This window comes from Nomascus leucogenys, chromosome 1a, assembly GCF_006542625.1.
Source record: "Nomascus leucogenys isolate Asia chromosome 1a, Asia_NLE_v1, whole genome shotgun sequence".
In the NCBI taxonomy this organism is placed as follows: domain Eukaryota; kingdom Metazoa; phylum Chordata; class Mammalia; order Primates; family Hylobatidae; genus Nomascus; species Nomascus leucogenys.
The window spans coordinates 60,753,837-60,777,811 of NC_044381.1; the positions used below are offsets into that span (position 1 = coordinate 60,753,837).

General features: G+C 37.5%; 2 protein-coding genes across 3 annotated transcripts in view; one reads left to right on the forward strand and one right to left on the reverse strand.

Moving 5' to 3' along the window:
- Window positions 1–23,975, forward strand: part of ALDH1A1 (aldehyde dehydrogenase 1 family member A1) — a 193,179-nt gene that overhangs the window by 20,999 nt on the left and 148,205 nt on the right. The window lies entirely within an intron of this gene.
- On the reverse strand, window positions 2,968–22,777 carry LOC100582268 (cytochrome P450 1A1-like). Its single transcript, XM_004087051.2, is given in 6 exon segments — window positions 2,968–3,337; window positions 5,981–6,067; window positions 9,018–9,138; window positions 9,219–9,308; window positions 19,976–20,099; window positions 21,968–22,777. Coding segments are annotated over 6 exon segments (1,602 nt in total).

The window sequence follows — 23,975 nt, forward strand, 5'->3', positions numbered from 1 at the left end:
GCACTCATTTGCATCATGGAGTGGATAATGTTTCCAGACTGATCTTTGTCTTTATAACGTTACCAAGAACCCCCAAGGACTGTGGCTACAAGGAGGCCTGGGAGAGGTAAGTGTCTGCATATACTTGTATGAAGCAGGGTATTTAATTCCTGTAACTCTGCTTTCGTACTTCATACATGTTGACTCTAAGACCTCACTCATCTTGGATTCCCAGTGGATGCATATATCCATATATTATCAACTTCTCTATAGTCATAATGATTTCTGTGAGTAGTTTCCAGATTATTATTCAATGTGTCTTTGTTAGTACAAGTTTATATATATATAGAGAGAGAGAGGGAGAGAGAGTTATACTATGTTGTTTCTGATTAAATATTTCATGAAACAAATTATTACTTTAGGATAAGCAAACACACATAATTAAAATGAACTTATCATTACATATTAAATGACAAAGAAAAGCTATTCTTATTTTGCTTTCACACTTTCTTTCCCCAGTTTTATTCTCATCCTTGTTTCCAAAGATACATAAAATACAAACACAAATTATATGAAAAGCCCAATAGTATACTATTTAATTATGCCTTAGGAGCAGAGGAAGAGTGCAAAATAGAATTTTACAATACAAGGTGTTGAAAGTATAAGCTTTGCTTTTTTTTTAATAAAGTGGTTAGAAAAATGCAATTCTTTCAAGAAAATATCAGATAAATAGATACCAAGCTTTTCACAGTTTCTAATAATTCCCATGTTTCTTGAGTATACAGAAAATTTGACAAGTTTCTTATGGTAAAAATGTAAGAATAGTTTCATTTTGACACAACGCCATGAGAGTAATATAAATAATTTCAAAAGCTCTTAGAGAAGCACAAGCAATTCAATTGTTTATTCACAAGGAGAATGTTGAATTTATTTATGTTCGAAAAAAGACTAAGTATTGACTTTAATTTTCTTTCTTTTTTTTTTTTTTTTTTTTGAGATGGAGTCTCACTCTGTCGCCAGGCTGGAGTGCAATGGCGCGATCTCGGCTCACTGCAACCTCCGCCTCCCAGGTTCAAGGGATTCTTCTGCCTCAGCCTCCAGAGTAGCTGGGACTACAGACGTGCACCACCAAGCCCAGCTAATTTTTGTATTTTTAGTAGAGACAGGGTTTCACTATGTTGGCCTGGATGGTCTCAATCTCTTGACCTCGTGATCCACCCGCCTCGGCCTCCCAAAGTGCTGGAATTACAGACATAAGCCACCATACCCAGCCCTGAGTTTAATTTTCAATGTCTGTGAATTGCTTAAAAGTTCTCTGCTTCCATTGTCACATCTTGGCCAAGATCATCATCATCTAGAGAGCCACATCTCTCTCACTGTTCTCCCCAGTTGAATTAGATCCCAGATGTTCTCTTACCTCCCAGCTTGTATTGCACATCCTTTATAATGCAACTCCACCTCAAACCTTCAATCTGAAATACTAGTTCTTTCACTGCCCATTTTAAGTTCACTTATATGCCTTAGCTCGTTAACAAATCCAATTAATAAAGCATATGCTTAGTGCTGAGTCTTACATTTAAAAGCATTTTTAAAAATCAGCAGCCAGTTTTGTTCTCATAACATGCTATTATGGGCTCAGTTGTGTCCCCCACCACCCCCCCGACTCTGAAATTGATGTGTTGACATCCCAACTTTTAGTACATCAGAATGTGACTGTATTTGGAGATAAGGTCTTTAAAGAATAATGAAGTTGGCCAGGTGAAGTGGCTCATGCCTGTAATCCCAGCACTTTGGGAGGCCGAGGAAGGTGGATCACGAGGTCAGGAGTTCAAGACTAGCCTGACCAACATGGTGAAACACCATCTCTACTAAAAATACAAAAATTAGCCAGGTGTGGTGGTGCATGCCTGTAGTCCCAGCTACTCAGGAGGCTGAGGCAGGAGAATTGCTTGAACCTGGGAGGCAGAGGTTGCAGTGAGCTGAGATCGTGCCACTGCACTCCAGCCTGGGCAACAGAGCGAGACTCCCTCTCAAAAATAAATAAATAAATAAAAATAAAAAAAATTTTAAAAAGGAATAATGAAGTTAAAATGAGACTCTTAAGGTGGGGCCTTAATACATTATGACTATTGTTCTTATAAAAAGAGGGAGAGACCCCAGGGATGTGTGCACACAGAGAAAAGGCCCTGTGAGGACACAGTGAGAAGGCGGCTGTCTGCAAGCCAAGGAGGGAGGCCTCAGGAGAAACCAAGTCTGCTGGCACCTTGATCTTGCACTTTCTGCCTCGAGAACTGTGAGAAAGTAAATTTCTGTTGTTTATGCTACCTAGCCTCTGGTGTTCTGTTATTACAGCAGTCCTGGTTAGCTATTAATTATATATATATATAAATTTGGCATGTACCAAAAGAAGTTGGTAACATTGTGAAAACACCAATTTGCCTTAAAATTAAAAATTTAATACACAAAAATACATAATCTGATACAAAAATTGGCTTGAGGCAATCCCTGTCATCTCCTTTTCTCTACTTCTCTAACTCTAGCCCAGCTCATCTACTGTGACCATGCAATGCTCTCTGCTAGGCTACTCTAGCTCCCTTCTCTGGCCCTCCTGTGCACCTATGCCCTAGATCACTGAAAATATTTAACATCAGAACCTTTTTCTTATTCTGAACCCCATATTTAAAGCAAAGATGAGTATGCCTGTTTATTTGAAGCTAGCATAAAGGGAAGGTAGACAGAGTCCCCTTGCCTGCCTGGTCAATCTGCCACTCACTTTTCCCTTCCACTCACACTCACATGACACCCGGGACACCACTGTGTGAGATCTGGATTTAAACCCCCTGATTTACATCACACTTTATTATTATCTTAAAATATCCTCACACGACTGTAAGTCTCAGATTGGAACTAAAGCTATACCACATACTTGATAAAATATGTCAGAGAGTTGAATTCATAGCATAGCTCAGGGGAATAAACTACACATTGCTAGTTAAATAAACTCAAATCATCTGTTTTTCTGAATTGAGTAAGAAACCCTCCACTCAGTCTGAGAATCTAAGCAGATGAACTACGTGAGGGGTGGAGTTCTGCTTGGAGTTGGTATGGTTTTGGCCTCATGACTAACCCGTATGTAGGAGTCAGGTCTAGCTTGGCTCTGGGGCATTTTTTCAGCTTGAGCTGCTGCAGAACGGTAGTGATGAAAGTGAGTAACTCATTGCGTGCAACATCTTCTCCCAGACACTTTCGGATGCCCATTCCAAATATCAAAACTTTCTCGACGAGACTTTTATTCAGTTCTCTGTTTTTGTTTAGAAATCTGTCAGGTCTAAATAAGCTAGGATTATCCCAAGTAGTTCTGCATAAAATAGACAAAAACAACATTTTAAAAAGAAATTATTTTCTCATTTTTGCTATTGTTGGCAACTTTTCCACAATAATTTTGTTTTTCATGAACTACTTTAAGTTTAGAATATTCCTTAGAAATTATATATAGAGAAAGGAGGTAAACATAAATGAAGTATATATACACATATATGTACAAGTACTTATGGAGACGTATGATTATATATAATTATGAATATGTCACTTTTTCCTTTAATATTTGACAAATCTAGTCATGATAAGATTTAGTACAATTACACTTAATTTTCACTGAAATGACTACCAATTCATTGGTGAATAAAATACTTGAAAATCTATTTCATCAATTTTTCTGAATTGAATAAGAAACCCTCCACTCAGTCTGAGAATCTAAGCATATGAACTAGCTGAAGTGCGAAGTTCTGCTTGGAGTTGAGATGGTTTTGGCTTCATGCCCAACCCTATACAGGAGCCAGTTCTAGCTCGGCTTTCCTGCAAGCTAACTTCAAGGTATGGGTTAGCCATGAATTTAATTATTTTAAATGAAGAATTCCATAAAATTCTCATAAGAATATTCCAAAATGGTGACATAAATAAAAAGTAATAAATATTCAATATCTTTTGCTTTAAGCAGAATGAATAAGAATGATGAGACTGGGCCACATCTCTCACTCTGGTAAAAAACATGTTTAGGGAATGGCCTTTTTACAACAATACAGAGAGGATCTGGGTCTCCAGAAAGCAGCTCTAATTGAGGGATTGCCCACAGTTCCCAAATCACTGTATACCTGATTCTTTCTTCTATCTCTGTCTTTTGTTACAGGCACCGTATTTGGCTTGTTTATGACAACCAATGCTAGCATGTTTTCTGTAGGTCCTAAACCATGTATCAGGGACCCACCTGGCTTCACAAAGAACTGGCCCTCTTTGTGTGTAGATGTCATCATCTCTCTAGAAGGAGAAACTGGTTTCTGTCTGTACCAGAGACCACAGACCTAGAGGACTAGTTCTGTACACAGTCCTCCAATACATTTTGGTTTGCTCTCATAATCTTTTAAAAATAATTTACTATTGCCAACATTTAAAAATAAGATTTCACATGAAAATGTGCATTTTCCAGGTTCTCTTTTATAACTGTAAAAGCTGACAACATTGGGACATTGTCCTGCTTGCCAACAGTTTACTGAGCTGAGTTAGGTGCGGCAGATGACCTCCCCTCCTCACAGTGCTTCACCAAGTGCAATTCACTTATTTTTGGTATTTTTCATTGCTCAATAAGTGCTTGAGTTTGTGACCTATGCTTTAGATTAATTAAATATGAAGAATTTTCCCATAATATCAAGTCTTAAATTACATACTCATTCAGCTTAAACAAGTGCCTCCATACAAATGGTATTTCTTTAGGAGCACCCATGTTAACTCAGTTTGTTTGCACATTACTCAATATTCATTATAATCACCAGTTCCTAGGATATTATTGATAGAATACTTAGGATTATACTAAGGAAGAATAAATGTTATGAAATATACACTTGCTGTATTTCTTCTTATAGTGGTTTCAAAATGCCTAGGTGTGGAAAATGGAAGTGTCAATCTCTGTGACAGTAAGTGTTGCAGTGGGACAGCATATGCATAGTCTTCTGCCATCTTTCTGTTTACAGAGATTGTGAAGCTGCCATTAGGTACACAGGATAATCACTTCCCTCTCTTACAGCTTGCAGCCTGAAACATCAGTCAGATGAGATCTTGGGTGAAGAGAAAAGACTGTATAACATATTTACTGTCTGCTGAGTGCATAAGAATGCAGTCTCTGCCAGTTACTGGAGACATCAAGCCCTGACCACTACAGGAAGCACTTGGTTTCCATTATATAAAATTTACACATTTGGATTTGAGTCCTACCTCTGCCACCTTCTGAACATGCGACTTTAGGCAATGTGTTTAACCTGGCTGAAGTTTTCTTTACCTGTAAAATGGGGATCATGATAGCACCAAAGCATCGTGTTACTATTGAGGCTCAGGAAAGATACTGCAAGATTTTGTGCCTTGCCCACAGTAGGAGTCTATAAATATTAGCTGTAATCATCATTCTCACCACCGCCGCTGTCATTATCCTCACTTTCACTTCATTAGGTACTCTCATCTCAGCCCTTTCTTTCATAGCTGATGTGGGTGAACTTCTAACACTATTTTATTCAACAAATATTTATTGTGTGCCAACCATGTGTGAGGCAGTGATCCAGGTGCTGGGGTAGAGGAACAAGTAAACAAACAAAAAAAGAAAAAAAAAATCCCTGCTTGGTGGCTTACATTCCAGTGGGGGATTTCAGACTCCATTTCAATGTACTAGCCATGACTACGCAAAGGGTGAGCCCATGAAGTCCTCGGCCCCAATCTCTCCCAATGAGCTCACTTTTGAAATTGGATTTGCCCTATATCGGATTTTTCCTCAATTTGTGTCAGTATATCACCGTTTGCATTATAGATGAAGAGAGAAACTGAACTTCTTTCCAATATCTTTCAAGAGAAACAGGAGTGAAGGTTGGCTAAGAAGACTGTAAGTCTTTTCCAGATTAAGAAACAGTAAACAACCAAGCAGGCAAGAAAATTTATCAAAAGATTAATTCTGGTGACTTACTCATCATGGTTTACTTGATACATGTTAATAAAGGTGCAAGTTTTCCTGGGAATGAAATAGCCATTCAGAGTGGTGTCTGCTGTAGTACTAAGAAAGCGAAAAACAGCATTACAGTACATCCTGTCAATTCGAATTACCCATCTCTAAACTGCCACCTGCAACTGACAGACTATTTTTATTTATGTCTTTTTTTACTGTAATAATATATCTTTATGCATCTTCATTCTTTCATTAATTAAAACAATTTCCACTTCTTGTCAAATTAATAATTTATTTTTCTTGCATATATTAGGCATATTGTGCACTTAATATATTCAAAGCACTTCCATGAGCTAAACATTTCCATAGAAAATTATCTCAATATTTCTATGACAGAGTTGACCATAAGCAGGCAGATCCAATTACATCAGGAAATGATTAAGAGAATTATTAAGTACTTCTGTGTGCTCAATGTGTTTGTGTCTACTATTAATAAATTAGAAAGACAAAATGTCACACCTTTTAGTACTGGGTAGAAGGAACAATGGAATTGGAGCAAGGAAATCTGAACTTTGGATGCTGCCCTCAGTGGGATATTGGGCAAATTATCTATTCTGCGACTCCATTTCCTAGCTATGAAACGAAGGTGTTGGTTGTGTTGGATGGGTCTCTAAGTTGCCTCCAAAGCAAATATTCTATTTTTCTAGTCTGATACTCAAACTCCTTCCTGAAACCTGTTTGCCTTTCCCCTTTATACCTCTATAATTATTCATGGATTGGATTCAATCATTTTATGTTTCCCTGTGGCACTCCCTACCTCGCTAACCTACTCTCACACTCACTTCCCCAAGAGAAGCAGAAATATTTCAATTTGATCAGTTTGAGAGAAGGCATTGTCTCACTACTTCTGGGTTCTCTCTTCAGATTAGCCAATTTGTAATGAAGGTACATCTAATTTACAATCAGAAATAGGCTGAGCTTGGAGGGTCAGATTTTGTCCTTCCACAGGAGACCTGAAAGCGTTCAACCTAGCCGGAGACTGAGTAGAGAAGTATGTCAATTTCGAGGTCTACTTGATCTAGCTCTAAGCCACATTGTGAAAACTAGCTCTGATTATTTAAAAAGCTAATAATATAATTTCTATTTTACTTGTGTCTATTTTGTGGCTGGTACTGAGCTTTGGCAAATAATATGAATGTTATTTATTGAGTTTCTCAAAACCCAACAAGGGGGAAGACCAAACAAGCAATAGACTCGCTTTTGGGAAGGGTTACCTTTTCTCATGCATAGCCACTTGCCTATCTCAACACATCCCTGTCCACACTCCCTCTATGGATTCAGCTGCTCAGATTCTACTCATAGAAGTTATATGCTCCTAGTTTTTGGAAACCTGGTATGTAAAATTTTATTTCACTGGTATTAAAATATAAGAGTGAATTGTAAAGTTTCTCTCTCTCCTTTTATGTTCCTTAAATTTCATGTGTATATGTGGCTTTCCACACAACTTTTAAGAAACGCATATGCAATAAGATATGGTTTGGTCTTTCCTGTGTGTTTTTGTATCTGTGTATATATGTTACATGTAATAGAAAACTTTTGCTGCTTTTACTTAAGCTTATTTCATTTAGTTTGTTTAAATTTATTTTATCATATTTTGTGTCTTTGATTTATTTTCATTTTAAATGAAAAACAATAAACTTCCAAGTGTAATAGAATAAATCAGTCTTAAACAATATAAGTAAGGTAGCTCTTTTGTGTGCACAAAATTCCTGGTTCATATCATGCTGCTTTCATTAGCCAATGCAGTAGTTCTTTTAATTTTACATTTTAATGTATTTCCTTACTTTTAATAATACAATGAATATCTATGTCCTAATACATATTTCTCTCTATCACTTAGACCCTCAGATGAGTTTACAGGGCCCTAATTAGATGATCACTTTCATTCCAAATGATGCCTATAAACTTGGCAGAGCCTCTCTGCTCCTGGGTATGTAGCAGAAGTAGAGATAATACTCTTATGAAGCACCCTAAGTCACCTTATAAAAGTTATTGGGACAGAAGAGTTGCTTTTAAATAGGTATAACTTTTTAATTTTTTTAAACTTATGTTAAAATGAAATTTGCTTTAACTGAGAGAGGATCTGACATAGCAGCTAGAAAAAAAAAAAATGGAGCACTGTGAAAAAATAGCCATTGTGTGTGAATAAAGAGAGCAAACAAGGGGCAAAATACAGGGAACTATGTCACTTGCTGTCTGGCCTTGACTCTGCTCAGCTGGCGGTCTTGTCCTTTGGGACACTGAGCTAAGGACACTGCATGCTGTCACACCAATTACTAAATGATTACATCAGTCTCCTGGGAAGAGAGATATTCCCACTCCACTGGCTAAAGGGAGAGGGAAGAACGAACACTGAGAATTCCAGGTGTTTTTTTTTTTAATACTTTTTAATTATGTGGAATAAAAACAGAACAAACTACTAGAACTTTGGTTCCCCACAGATGCATTTAATGAAGCTATCTACCTAATCTCTGCTGGCATGCATTTGCGTGCTAGAGATTCTGGAGTAAGATTCCGTAAAGTTTCAAGTATCTGCAAATGAATACTCAGTTTAATCTCATTGTGACAACATTAGCTTCCTTAGTTTACTGTCCAGCAAAATTCTAGGCTACTAAAAATGAATCCATATAAGAAGGAAGCTAAGTCAACTCCTTAGCTGAAATTAAGCAAGTTTGCGTGACTCTTCACAGCCCAATACATATTATGGTTGGATTAGCTGTTGTTTGGACATTCCATAACTTTCTGACCCTGTGGTTAGTACACATAAAATAAAAGTTAATGACAACATAGTTTAGTAATGAAAAATGTTCACAAAATGTGCTTTTGCTGAACACAAAAATTTTATTACAGTGTTTAAAAATAAAATAAGATTTAAAGTAATATTAAAACCATAATACAATGTACATTTTAAAGAACTTCAGGTATTCCAATGTCTAAGATTCTTCAATGCCTCCACCCCACCACTAGTGGCTGTTTTAAAGGAGAATTACATGCTTACCAATGTGGAATAGTAAATGGAAGAAAAGAGGCATGTCTGAATACTTCATTTATGAAAGCTTCTGTGTATGGTAAAATTTTCCTGTCTTCAAATCTGGGTGGTCTCAGCCCAATGTTTCCATCTTTAAAGAAAATTATTTTTTGATTTAATAAGAAAAACGATAATTGTAAGAATTATATTTTTCATCTGAAAGCATATTACCAATTTCTTCTTGAATTTTGGCTTGAATTTCTGGATAGTGTATCAAATAAAGAAAGCTCCAATATAGATATGTTGATACTGTTTCAAACCCTAAAAAAGAACCAAGAGACCGAGTGTCATGAAAAAAAGCATAGTTAAATCAGTTTGCTCATTTTATTTCGTATTTGACTGCTAAGAATTAGCAGAAAGAAATCTAAAGAAATTAGATTAAGAATTTAGAAGTTAGATTAAGAATAAGAATTAGCAGAAGGAAATCTAGCCAAAAAATAATAGAATCATAATAAAATTATTATTAAGGTCATTTCCAAACTATATGTGCTTTGCTGAACTTCTCACCCATTAGGATAGTTCAAAATAGTGTAGCTACTATAGAAAATAGTATGGAAGTTTCTAAAAGATTAAAAATAGTATTTATATATCATCTAGCAATCCTACTTCTGGGTTATATATCCAAAAAAAATTTAAAGCAAGATATTTAAGATACATTTGCACATTCATGGTCATTGCAGCATTATACACAATAGCTAAGAGGTAGAGACAACCCGAATGTCTATTGATGGATGAATAGATACAGAAACTGTGATGTATACATACAGTGGAATATTATGTAGTCTTAAGAAAGTAGATTCTGTCACATGCCACCACATGAATAAACGTTGAGGACATTAGGCTCAGTGAAATAAGGTAATCACAAAAGGACAAATACTACATGACTTCACTCATAAGAGGTTTCCAAAGTAGTCAAAATCATAGAAACAAAGCATAAAGGAAATTGCCGAGGGCAAGGAAGGAGAGGGGAAATTAGTGCTTAATGGGCACAGGATTTCAGTTTTGCAGGATGAAGAAGTTCTAGAGATCTGTTGCACAACCATGTGAATATACTCAATAGTACTGAACTATATCACTTTAAAATGTTGTATATTTGTAAACATAATTAAAAATAAAATAAAATTTTAAAAATATATAAGTACTATTTATAAGACTAGTGAAAACACAGGAAGCATTGTATTACATTAAACACCATTGATGTAGATAATAATAATGGCTATTATTTGTAATAAAAATAAGAAGTTATTGAGTAGTTACTCTGATCCAGGAGTGTGCTCTCTATCTCTCTCTGTGTATGTGTGTGTGTGTGTGTATATACACACAATATATAACATATATATGATACGTTGACATACATATATAATACATATTTTATAAATCGTAATATAGATAGGAAATGTATAACTAATTATGTTAATTTTACTGAACCTCAAAGACATTATGGGTTTTGCTCAAGGTGACTGAATTCATAAAAGGCAGAGCCAATACTTAAATTTGAACATTATATGAGCACATAATGAAGGGTTGACCAGATTCAATTTATTTGAATAAGTTTTAATGGATATTTTATAGTTTCGATTTCACTCTTTAAACAGAGTATCTTTATTTTTGAGATTATCCATACATCAGCTAAATGGTTTCATTACTGAAAATAAAAGCAAAGAACTCTGTATGCCGAACTTCATCTTTTTTCAAGGGCTACTTTATGATTACTACATCGAAGAATGTACTCAATCAATTCTTGAAAACCTAAAACTCAGAAATTCCACATTAAAAAGCTCTTCTACACTGTCTTAATCGTAAATTCACCTCTATGATGACCTAATGCCAAAAGTAATGTTATTGTGTTTCCTACTCAAATCTTATAAAACCAGTAGTAAAAAATAAGTTTTTAAATCAATATGTTTAATTTCTAGATTTTCCTGATGATGATGACAACATGGGTAATGATGAATATGTTTACCAAACATTGACCACTTAAATACATTGTCATCTGAGATGGGGGCCACAATTATCCTCACATTACAAATGAGAAACTTGCATCATAGAAATGGTAAAATATTTTACATGGATCACACAAGAGACAAAGGTTGTTGTTTTCTAAATAACTTGCATCACAATATGCACAATAAGTATACCCAGATATAGCTGCAGAACAGAGTTAGCTCCTTTCCAAACTTCACTTTGTAAGCCTGTTTTCACATCTGTTGAACATGGCAATCTCTCAAAGTGAGCAACTGGCTTCTTCAGTTCTTAACTCAGAAAATTTCTAATATGACTTCATACTGCAATAAGTTATTGTAAAGGTAAGCTGTTCAAATAAAGTTACTGACCATGATGTCTATAGCAGAGTACAGTGTAGTGTGAAAATTTGGACTTCTGTGTGGAATATTTCAACTCTATTCTCTAGCACAAGGAACTTTATTCTCTAGAATAAAGAACATGCCATGAATAGTGCATGCAAAGCACTGCTTTCACTCACGGTAGAGCCATGGACCTTATATCCAAGATTTATAACTATCTGTGTGACTATCAGGATCTTTATTTTGATTATCATAAATTTTGCTTTTTATATCAAGGCTTAAGCAACCAGCAGTTATCTATCTTGGTAGATTATTGAAACATTGAGAGTAAAATCAATGATTTTGGGAAAACCTCCCTATACCCAAAGAAGAAACTAAATTATTTCTACAATCAATTTTAAAAGTTAAATATGGGGTGGAGCCAAGATGGCCGAATAGGAACAGCTCCGGTCTCCAGCTCCCAGCCCGAGCAACACAGAAGACTGGTGATTTCTGCATTTCTGCTTGAGGTACCGGTTTCATCTCACTAGGGAGTGCCAAACAGTGGGTGCAGGACAGTCGGTGAAGCGGACTGTGCGCGAGCCGAAGCAGGGCAAGGCACTGCCTCACTCGGGAAGTGAAAGGGGTCAGGGAGTTCCCTTTCCTAGACAAAGAAAGGGGTAACAGACGGCACCTGGAAAATCGGGTCAGTCCCACCCTCATACTGCGCTTTCCCAACGGGCCTGGAAAACGGCACACTAGGAGATTGTGTCCCGCACCTGGCTCGGAGGGTCCTAAGCCGACGGAGTCTCACTGATTGCTAGCACAGCAGTCTGAGATCAAGCTGCAAGGTGGCAGCGAGGCTGGGGGAGGGGCACCAGCCATCGCCCAGGCTTGCTTAGGTAAACAAAGCAGCCAGGAAGCTCGAACTGGGTGGAGCCCACCACAGCTCAAGGAGGCCTGTCTGCCTCTGTAGGCTCCACCTCTGGGGGCAGGGCACAGACAAACAAAAGGTCAGCAGGAACCTCCAGAGGCTGTCCCTGTCTGACTGACAGCTTTGAAGAGAGTAGTGGTTCTCCCAGCACACAGCTGGAGATCTGAGAACAGACAGACTGCCTCCTAAAGTGGGTCCCTCACCCCTGAGCAGCCTAACTGGGAGGCACCCCCCCAGTAGGGACAGACTGACACCTCACTCGGCCGGGTACTCCTCTGAGACAAAACTTCCAGAGGAACTATCAGACAGCTGAATTTGTGGTCTCATGAAAATCCGCGGTTCTGCAGCCACCGCTGCTGTCACCCAGCCAAACAGGGTCTGGAGTGGACCTCTAGTAAACTCCAACAGACCTGCAGCTGAGGGTCCTGTCTGGTAGAAGGAAAACTAACAAACAGAAAGGACATCCACACCAAAAACCCATCTGTACATCACCATCATCAAAGACCAAAAGTAGATAAAACCACAAAGATGGGGAAAAAACAGAACACAAAAACTGGAAACTCTAAAAAGCAGAGCACCTCTCCTCCTCCAAAGGAACGCAGTTCCTCACCAGCAACGGAACAAAGCTGGATGGAGGATGACTTTGACGAGTTGAGAGAAGAAGGCTTCAGACGATCAAACTACTCTGAGCTACGGGAGGAAATTCAAAACAATAGCAAAGAAGTTAAAAACTTTGAAAAAAAATTAGAAGAATGGATAACTAGAATAACCAATGGAGAGAAGGGCTTAAAGGAGATGATGGAGCTGAAAGCCAAGTTTCGAGAACTACGTGAAGATTGCAGAAGCCTCAGTAGCAGATGCGATCAACTGGAAGAAAGGGTATTGCTGATGGAAGATGAAATGAATGAAATGAAGCGAGAAGGGAAGTCTAGAGAAAAAAGAATAAAAAGAAATGAACAAAGCCTCCAAGAAATTTGGGACTACGTGAAACGACCAAACCTACGTCTGATTGGTGTACCTGAAAATGACAGGGAGAATGGAACCAAATTGGAAAACACTCTGCAAGATATTATCCAGGAGAACTTCCCCAATCTAGCAAGGCAGGCCAACATTCAGATTCAGGAAATACAGAGAAAGCCACAAAGATACTCCTCGAGAAGAGCAACTCCAAGACACATAATTGTCAGATTCACCAAAGTTGAAATGAAGGAAAAAATGTTAAGGGCAGCCAGAGAGAAAGGTCGGGTTACCCACAAAGGGAAGCCCATCAGACTAACAGCTGATCTCTCGGCAGAAACTCTACAAGCCAGAAGAGAGTGGGGGCCCATATTCAACATTCTTAAAGAAAAGAATTTTCAACCCAGAATTTCCCATCCAGCCAAACTAAGCTTCATAAGTGACGGAGAAATAAAATACTTTACAGACAAGCAAACGCTGAGTGATTTTGTCACCACTAGGCCTGCCCTAAAAGAGCTCCTGAAGGAACCACTAAACATGGAAAGGAACAACCGGTACCAGCCACTGCAAAAACATGCCAAAGTGTAAAGACCATTGAGGCTAGGAAGAAACTGCATCAACTAATGAGCAAAATAACCAACTAACATCATAATGACAGGATCAGATTCACACATAACAATATTAACATTAAATGTAAATGGGCTAAATGCTCCAATTAAAAGACACAGACTGGCAAACTGGATAAGAAGTCAGGACCCATCAGTGTGCTGTATTCAGAAAACCCATCTCACGTGCAGAGACACACATAGACTCAAAATAAAGGGATGGAGGAAGATCTATCAAGCAAATGGAGAACAAAAAAAGGCAGGGGATGCAATCCTAGTCTCTGATAAAATAGACTTTAAACCAACAAAGATCAAAAGAGACAAAGAAGGCCATTACATAATGGTAAAGGGATCAATTCAACAAGAAGAGCTAACTATCCTAAATATATATGCACCCAACACAGTAGCACCCAGATTCATAGAGCAAGTCCTGAGTGACCTACAAAGGGACTTAAACTCCCACACAATAATAATGGGAGATTTTAACACCGCACTGTCAACATTAGACAGATCATCGAGACAGAAAGTTAACAAGGATATCCAGGAATTGAATTCAGCTCTAAACAAAGTGGACCTAATAGACATCTACAGAACTCTCCACCCCAAATCAACAGAATATACATTTTTTTCAGCACCACACCACACCTATTCCAAAATTGACCACATAGTTGGAAGTAAAGCTCTCCTCAGCAAATGTAAAAGAACAGAAATTATAACAAACTGTCTCGCAGACCACAGTGCAATCAAACTAGAACTCAGGATTAAAAAACTCACTCAAAACCGCTCAACTACATGGAAACTGAACAACCTGCTCCTGAATGACTATTGGGTACATAATGAAATGAAGGCAGAAATAAAGATGTTCTTTGAAACCAACGAGAACAAAGACACAACATACCAGAATCTCTGGGACACATTCAAAGCAGTGTGTAGAGGGAAATTTATAGCACTAAATGCCCACAAGAGAAAGCAGGAAAGATCCAAAATTGACACCCTAACATCACAATTAAAAGAACTAGAAAAGCAAGAGCAAACACATTCCAAAGCTAGCAGAAGGCTAGAAATAACTAAAATCAGAGCAGAACTGAAGGAAATAGAGACACAAAAAACCCTTCAAAAAATTAATGAATCCAGGTGCTGGTTTTTTGAGAAGATCAACAAAATTGATGGACCGCTAGCAAGACTAATAAAGAAGAAAAGAGAGAAGAATCAAATAGATGCAATAAAAAATGAAAAAGGGGATATCACCACCAATCCCACAGAAATACAATCTACCATCAGAGAATACTACAAACATCTCTATGCAAATAAACTAGAAAATCTAGAAGAAATGGATAAATTCCTCGACAAATACACCCTCCCAAGACTAAATCAGGAAGAAGTCGAATCTCTGAATAGACCAATAACAGGTTCTGAAATAGTGGCAATAATCAATAGCTTACCAACCAAAAAGAGTCCAGGACCTGATAGATTCACAGCTGAATTCTACCAGAGGTACAAGGAGGAACTGGTACCATTCCTTCTGAAACTATTCCAATCGATAGAAAAAGAGGGAATCCTCCCTAACACATTTTATGAAGCCAGCATCGTCCTGATACCAAAGCCAGGCAGAGACACAACCAAAAAAGAGAATTTTAGACCAATATCCTTGATGAACATTGATGCAAAAATCCTCAGTAAAATACTAGCAAACCAAATCCAACAGCACATCAAAAAGCTTATACACCATGATCAAGTGGGCTTCATCCCTGGGATGCAAGGCTGGTTCAACATACGCAAATCAAAAAATGTAATCCAGCATATAAACAGAACCAAAGACAAAAACCACATGATTATCTCAATAGATGCAGAAAAGGCCTTTGACAAAATTCAACAATCCTTCATGCTAAAAACTCTCAATAAATTAGGCATTGATGGGACGTATCTCAAAATAATAAGAGCTATATACGACAAACCCACAGCCAATATCATACTGAATGGGCAAAAACTGGAAGCATTCCCTCTGAAAACTGGCACAAGACAGGGATGCCCTCTCTCACCGCTCCTATTCAACATAGTGCTGGAAGTTCTGGCCAGAGCAATCAGGCAGGAGAAGGAAATAAAGGGTATTCAATTAGGAAAAGAGGAAGTCAAACTGTCCCTGTTTGCAGATGAAATGAATTGTATATCTAGAAAATCCCATTGTCTCAGCCCAAAATCTCTTTAAGCTGATTAGCAACTTCGGCAAAGTCTCAGGATACAAAATCAATGTACAAAAATCACAAGCATTCTTGTACACCAATCACAGACAAACAGAGAGACAAATCATGAGTGAACTCCCATTCACAATTGCTTCAAAGAGAATAAAATACTTAGGAATCCAACTTACAAGGGATGTGAAGAACCTCTTCAAGGAGAACTACAAACCACTGCTCAATGAAATAAAAGAGGATACAAACAAATGGAAGAACATTCCATGCTCATGGGTTGGAAGAATCAATATCGTGAAAATGGCCATACTGCCCAAAGTAATTTATAGATTCAATGCCATCCCCATCAAGCTACCAATGACTTTCTTCACAGAATTGGAAAAAACTACTTTAAAGTTCATATGGAACCAAAAAAGAGCCCGCATCGCCAAGTCAATCCTAAGCCAAAAGAACAAAGCTGGAGGCATCACGCTACCTGACTTCAAACTATACTACAAGGCTACAGTAACCAAAACAGCATGGTACTGGTACCACAACAGAGATATAGATCAATGGAACAGAACAGAGCCCTCAGAAATGATGCTGCATATCTACAACTATCTGATCTTTGACAAACCTGACAAAAACAAGAAATGGGGAAAGGATTCCCTATTTAATAAATGGTGCTGGGAAAACTGGCTAGCCATATGTAGAAAGCTGAAACTGGATCCCTTCCTTACACTGTATACAGAAATTAATTCAAGATGGATTAAAGACTTAAATGTTAGACCTAAAACCATTAAAATCCTACAAGAAAACCTAGGCAATACCATTCAGGACATAGGCATGGGAAAGGACTTCATGTCTAAAACACCAAAAGCAATGGCAACAAAAGGCAAATTTGACAAATGGGATCTAATTAAACTAAAGAGCTTCTGCACAGCAAAAGAAACTATCATCAGAGTGAACAGGCAACCTACAGAATGGGAGAAAATTTTTGCAACCTACTCATCTGACAAAGGGCTAATATCCAGAATCTACAATGAACTCAAACAAATTTACAAGAAAAAAACAACCCCATCAAAAAGTGGGCAAAGGACATGAACAGACACTTCTCAAAAGAAGACATATATGCAGCCAAAAAACACATGAAGAAATGCTCATCATCACTGGCCATCAGAGAAATGCAAATCAAAACCACAGTGAGATACCATCTCACACCAGTTAGAATGGCCATCATTAAAAAATCAGGAAGCAACAGGTGCTGGAGAGGATGTGGAGAAATAGGAACACTTTTACACTGTTGGTGGGACTGTAAACTAGTTCAGCCATTGTGGAAGTCAGTGTGGCGATTCCTCAGGGATCTAGAACTAGAAATACCATTTGACCCAGCCATCCCATTACTGGGTATATACCCAAAGGACTATAAATCATGCTGCTATAAAGACACATGCACACGTATGTTTATTGCAGCACTATTCACAATAGCAAAGAGTTGGAACCAACCCAAATGTCCAACAACGATAGACTGGATTAAGAAAATGTGGCACATATACACCATGGAATACTATGCAGCCATAAAAAATGATGAATTCGTGTCCTTTGTAGGGACATGGATGAAACTGGAAAACATCATTCTCAGTAAACTATCACAAGGACAAAAAATCAAACACCGCATGTTCTCACTCATAGGTGGGAATTGAAGAATGAGAACTCATGGACACAGGAAGGGGACCATCACATTCCGGGGACTGTTGTGGGGTGGGAGGATGGGGGAGGGACAGCATTAGGAGATACACCTAATGCTAAATGACGAGTTAATGGGTGCAGGAAATCAACATGGCACATGGATACATATGTAACAAACCTGCACATTGTGCACATGTACCCTAAAACCTAAAGTATAATAAAAAAAAAGTTAAATATGGAAACATAAATCTTAATAATTATAGTAGATCTGATGGAACAGAGTGCTTGCAAATTTTATCTACTAAAATATACGGTTTAGAGCTCACTGATTTATTCTAATAAAATATTTTATTACATCTCACTAGTGAGGTAGCAGGTACATGTGGAAGTTTATGGTTTTATTAATTTTCATTATTCCTCTATTTACATTAAAATATAAACTCTATCGGATATGTTTATTTAGCAAATAAATGTTTTATATAGTAATCCATTATACTGAATACTGTTTTGTGCACATTTTACCCAAACCATTTTTTAACTGTGTTGTACATGTCAGATGGTTTTATTCTCTATCCTAGTCATTTTTGTTATCTGCCATAATTTTATATTTGCTAATTACTTGATAATCTTGGAAGTATTATATATTTCTGAAATATATTGATATTATCTCATTGAATCAAGATCAAAATAAATTATAGTGAAACAGGAGGAATAAGTTCAAGAGATCTATTGCAGTCTGATGACTATAGTTGACGATTATATATTGTGTTCTTAAAAAATACTGAGTGGATTTTAAGTGTTCTCACCATAAAAATGATGACTGTGTGAGGTAATGCATATTTTAATTAGCTAGATTTAGCCATTTCACAATGTATGCATACTTTAAAACATCATGTTGCATATTATAAATACATACAATTTTATGTGCCAATTTAAAAATAAATTTAAAAAACTCACTTGATGTATTTATCACACCCATGCACACACAGTCTTTAGTACTCACTAATGTTCAGGCATTTAAAAATGTTCTGACAAATACTCATATTTGTACATAGCATTATTTAAGTTGTCAGAAGAAAATACAAAGTACAGCCTGGTCACATTTTTATAATAAATAATCAGATGAAATAATCCATCAAATTGAAATCATGATTAAAATAATAAATACACACACACACATATGTGGGGGCTCGTGCATTTGCATGAGGAAAAATAATGCAAATCAAAACAAATGCTTCTGTTTGCAGAGAGAATTCATGATCACAAATGCATAGATCCTAGAAACAAATGAACCCAATTACCAATAAATATGGTATAAAGAAGAAAAATAAATACTTTTGAGGAGTATTCCACATAAAATGAAACTGCTAAAATGCTTATGATATTTTATATTTTCTTATACTGAGAATTGGCTTCCTGCAGTCTAGTATCTTAGAGGAACTCTAATAAATGTGATAGATAAAAAATGACTTTTAAAGGAAACTATAAAATTTAAGAATGAGAGTAATATGGTAGCAGTACGAATTGGCACAGTCTCTGTGAAAATGAATTTAGCAATGTGCATCAAAACTCAGTAATTCTTTCATTAGTTGACCCAGAAATTCTGCTTCTTAGCATAAGGTTGTATTTCAAAAGGAGGCAAAATTCATGTACAAGAGTGGTCATCTTAGCTTTAGCACGACATTTAATATCCGCATTTTCTGTGCAAGCCAGGAGGTGCAAACAATCAGGGTATCCACATGAGATGGGTAAAATATGGGGGGTGCCAGACATCCAATATTACATGAACTTTAGAAGCAGCCAATTGGAAATACACCTGACAATCATGGTTGGCTTGTAAGAGTACAGAGATTCATGAAAAAAGTTAGAAACAGCTTTAGATGTAAATAACAATTATATTTACATGAAGTACATGATAATACAAAAAGCCTATTTTATAAGAATACATAAAACAAAAACAATAGCACTTTTAATAGTTTCAGAATAAATGTCAATGGATTGGGTGAAGGGACTGGAAGTGAAAGTAATAAACAAGGACAGTCATTTCATGGACAATAATGTGAAGGCACCATTAACTGTGGGCTATTATTAACTCAAGTCTCTACTCCTGAGATCAAAATGAAGTTTTCTGAATGACGTAAGAAGATAGATAACAAATGTATACGATGTGAGATCAACTAGATAAAATGGCCGATATAGGAAGAGCAAAGTCCTGTAAACTCTGAACAATGGATAACAACAAATTGCAACTAATTTTTATTGGTCTTACGTGTTGCTAAATTCTCTCACATACCAGCTCCAAAGAGGTCGCTCACGGTGCTTATGATTTCACTGTCATTCAAGGTGTCTGTTTTGGTAGCAGCATATTTGTTGTGGCATACATTAATCAGAGCATCAGTAATGTCTCGGATATGATCCTGGGGAGACAAATCTTAGCATGACTTTTCATCCCTGTCTATGTTGTATATCGATTTAAATCCCATGCAGGAAGAGCCATATCACCATATAACTTGAAGGGAACCCATTGAGTCTTGGAATATAAGGAATGTAAATAGATCATCTTAAACCTTGCAACCATTTTTGCTTAAGATTTGTAATGCTTAATCTTGATAGTGTGGAATAGAAAACCAAGTTACCAAACTCAATTTTCTCCTCGGAACTTCTTTCAATTAATAAAGAAGAGTTCCTGTATCTATAAGCACAACTTGAAAATATCAGCATTCTCTATAACTTATTACAGAGAAATTGGTTGGCAATGTTTAAAAAGTTTATTTATTTATTTATTTTATTTTTATTTTTGAGACACAGTCTCATTCTGTTGCCCAGGCTGGAGTGCAGTGGCGTGATCTCCAATCACTGCAACCTCCGCCTCCTGGGTTCAAGTAATCCTCCTGCTTCAGCCTCCCGAATAGCTGGGATTATAGGCATGCACAACTACACCTGGCTAATTTTTGTATTTTTAGTAGAGACGGGGTTTCACCATGTTGGCCAGCCTGGTTTCAAACTCCGGGACTGAAGTGATCTGCCCACCTCGGCCTCCCAAAGTGCTGGGATTACTGGTGTGAGACACTGCACCTTGCCAAAAAAGGTTTTTAAATCTATTGGAAGGATTTTGTGTTCACTTCAGGCACCATGGAGAAAGAGAGAGGGCTGGGGTATTTGAGAGAATGGGAATAAAAGTTTATACACCTTACAAATGCTGATACTTACTATACCTGATCTAGAATTCCCGTCTGGTACCTTGAAACAGATTGTCTTCTGCCTCTTCTTTTTCATTGGAAGGAACTTAACTACTTACACCTCTTCATTTGCTTAATGATCCCACCTCTTGATGTTTTATTTTTTTCTTGATGACTTCATCTCAGCAAATTGCCCTTGTGAATTAGGATTCTTCCTAGTACATACGTATTTCAAGACAGAAATTTATTCTTCTGCTGACCATCAAAGTGGGCCCCAAATAATTTGATAGCCTCACAAGAAAGGTCCATTCTGCCACCTGCAGGAACTTAATACGTGTGTTTTCATCTTAAAATTCACGTCTGTATAACAAATAAACTCAAGAGGAAGATGAAGGTAATTTGAAAGCTTCCTATAGCGTATCCTTTGTAATTATTCAAAAATACTATCTGATAAAAATATGCTAATATTTGTGATACCTGTAAGTCTGAGATCATGGTGCCAGATATGAAACGGGAGAGATGAAATTATTGCTTTGTTTCTTCAAGGAACTCACTTATTCTTCATCATTTATCAGGCAATTACTTAGTTTTATCACAATATTCAATATTTGCACTTTCTGTGCAAGCCAGGAGTTGCAAACAATCAGGGTGTCCATATGAGATGGGTGAAATGTATGGGGCAAGGGGGTCACGTCGAGAGATATTAAACAACCTTTAGAAGCAGCAAGTTAGAAATACACCAGACAACCATAATTGGATTTTAAAAGTATAAGCCTTCATGAAAAAAAGTTAGAAACAGATTTAGATTAAATAACAATTATATTTACGTTCATAATACAAGTATATACCCTATGCACACACTGAGAAAATTTACGTTTCTGGGGAAATTTTTTAAGGATTAAAGAATTCAGAACTTTTCTTAGGGTTTTATATGAGAACTGAGTAATGCTGTCATGCAATCTCACTGTCTGGACCTCAAATTTACTAATAGCCTGGGTACAGGTCATTGTGACAAACCTGTAGTGAAAAGAACCAATGATATTCAAAGCATTTCACCATTATCTTTCGTTTATAACCCTTGTGCCGGTATAAGATTAAATCCTTACCTTACCACATGTAGCAAGATGATCTTGTACGTGTAGTGCAATAAACCCATTCAGGGCCTGGTAAAACTCCCGAGGAGCATTTATAATCTGCATTGGAAGGTAGTGGAGACATGGTATGAAATCGGCAGGGTTAGCTGCACTGGAGGCCTTGAGTAAGTCGTCATTCGTTTTAACTATCGTAAGAAATTCCTGATCACTGTGGTCATATCTCTTGCCAAAGCGAAGGGCACAGACAACGCTGGCCACCACACAGGTGATCGCATTTCTGGGGTCAAAGCTTCCATTCTTGGAAGTCAACTCTACAAAGACTGTCACCAGTTCAGAAACTTCTTCAGTGACATGCTCCTCAAGTAAGCAAGAGCAAGTGGAGGATTTTGCTTCTGCATTAGAAAAAGTTCATAAGGCTTTAGAGGCAATTTTTTTATGAAGTTTCCAACTCTCTCCATAATTCACTGAAAATGAAAGGCTCTTTCCTTCTGCCAGGAAAGAAAATGTGTGCATGTTAGATCTGCCTGCAAAATGCTCCCCATCCTTATGTAGTATTTGTTTCACCATTTCCATTCCATTTACCACCAAGACAGGCACCATGCCAAATTTGAGGAGAAATTTCTTCCTCATCTCCATTAACGTAAGGTAAGGATGATCTCCAGGCTGGCGAAGATTCCCTATGATGGGGAAGGACCAAGGGCCAGGAGGAGACACCTGCTTTCTGCCCTTGCTCCTGAGAGCTCTTACAAAAACAAAAACCATCACCAAAACGATGAGAGAAGTGGTCACCTCTCCAGGAGTGACTGCCAGGTCGAGAATCATTTTTGGGAACATAACACCTAAAACAGAAAAATGTCTATCTTATTTTTGTAGTTTTAGACATACGCTAAGTAGCCTCTCTCCCTTTAAACATTTAGGGGGAAAGTACAGACTCTTTGAGATTAGTTGAAAGCCCTTCTTACCTGATGCACTGAAAGAGCAAAATCAAATTCTTGCAAAATGAATGGCATCTTTATCCTAATTTGATTCTTTTCACAGTTCTAATCACCAGACCAAAATCCTGCAACGTGAGTCACTGGCCATAGACAGAAGAAGACGAAAGTCAATGGAGAAAGCAGTCTGGTGACTTGGAAAAGGATTGAGGCTCCAGCAGATGACTTTATACTCATTCGCGGGACCTCAGTGCCTCCACTTAACCTCAGTGAATCCCAGTTTTCTCCTCTAACTATCTTACCTCACAGATTTAGTCACATTCTTTCAGTAAATGTTTACCACACCCCCTAATATCAAGCACTAAGAATACAAAACAAAAATTCACAGACTAATGAGGAAACTAGGTAAATAAAAATAAGATTAGAAAGTGGAAAGTGCCATAAGAGAATTGGCTGCAGAGTAGTCTGTCATTGTCTGTGGATCAAATCAGATTATTATTTTTTAAAAAGTACTTGGGGCCAGGTGCAGTGGCTCACACCTGTAATCCCAGCACTTTAGGAGGCCAAAGCTGGTGGATCACTTGAGGTCAGGAGTTCGAGACCAGCCTGGCCAACATGGTGAAACCTAGTCTCTCCCAAAAACACAAAAATTAGCCGGGCGTGGTGGTGTATGCCTGTAATCCCAGCTACTCAGGAGGCCAAGGCAGGAGAATCACTTGAACCTGGGAGGCAGAGGTTGCAGTGAGCCAAGATCATACCATTGCACTCCAGCCTCGGCGACAGAGCTAAACTCCGTCTCAAAAGAAAAAAAAAAAAAAAACAGTACTTTGTGAATTACAAGCCATTTAATGGATATCTAATTGGTTGTTTGCTTGCTCCCTCCATCTTTGGACTTCCCAGGCTGTTTATTAGGGTGAGTTTCTCAATTCTTTCTGCTCTATGACCATGGGTGGTTAATCTAAGAATGGGCAACTAGCCCAAGATAAATCCTCCTTAGGAACAGGGAAGGGGACTGTGAAAGATCATCCTTTCTCTGGGCAGCTAGATCTATAAAATCTAAGTTCCGAAGATATGATTTGGTGGTCTTT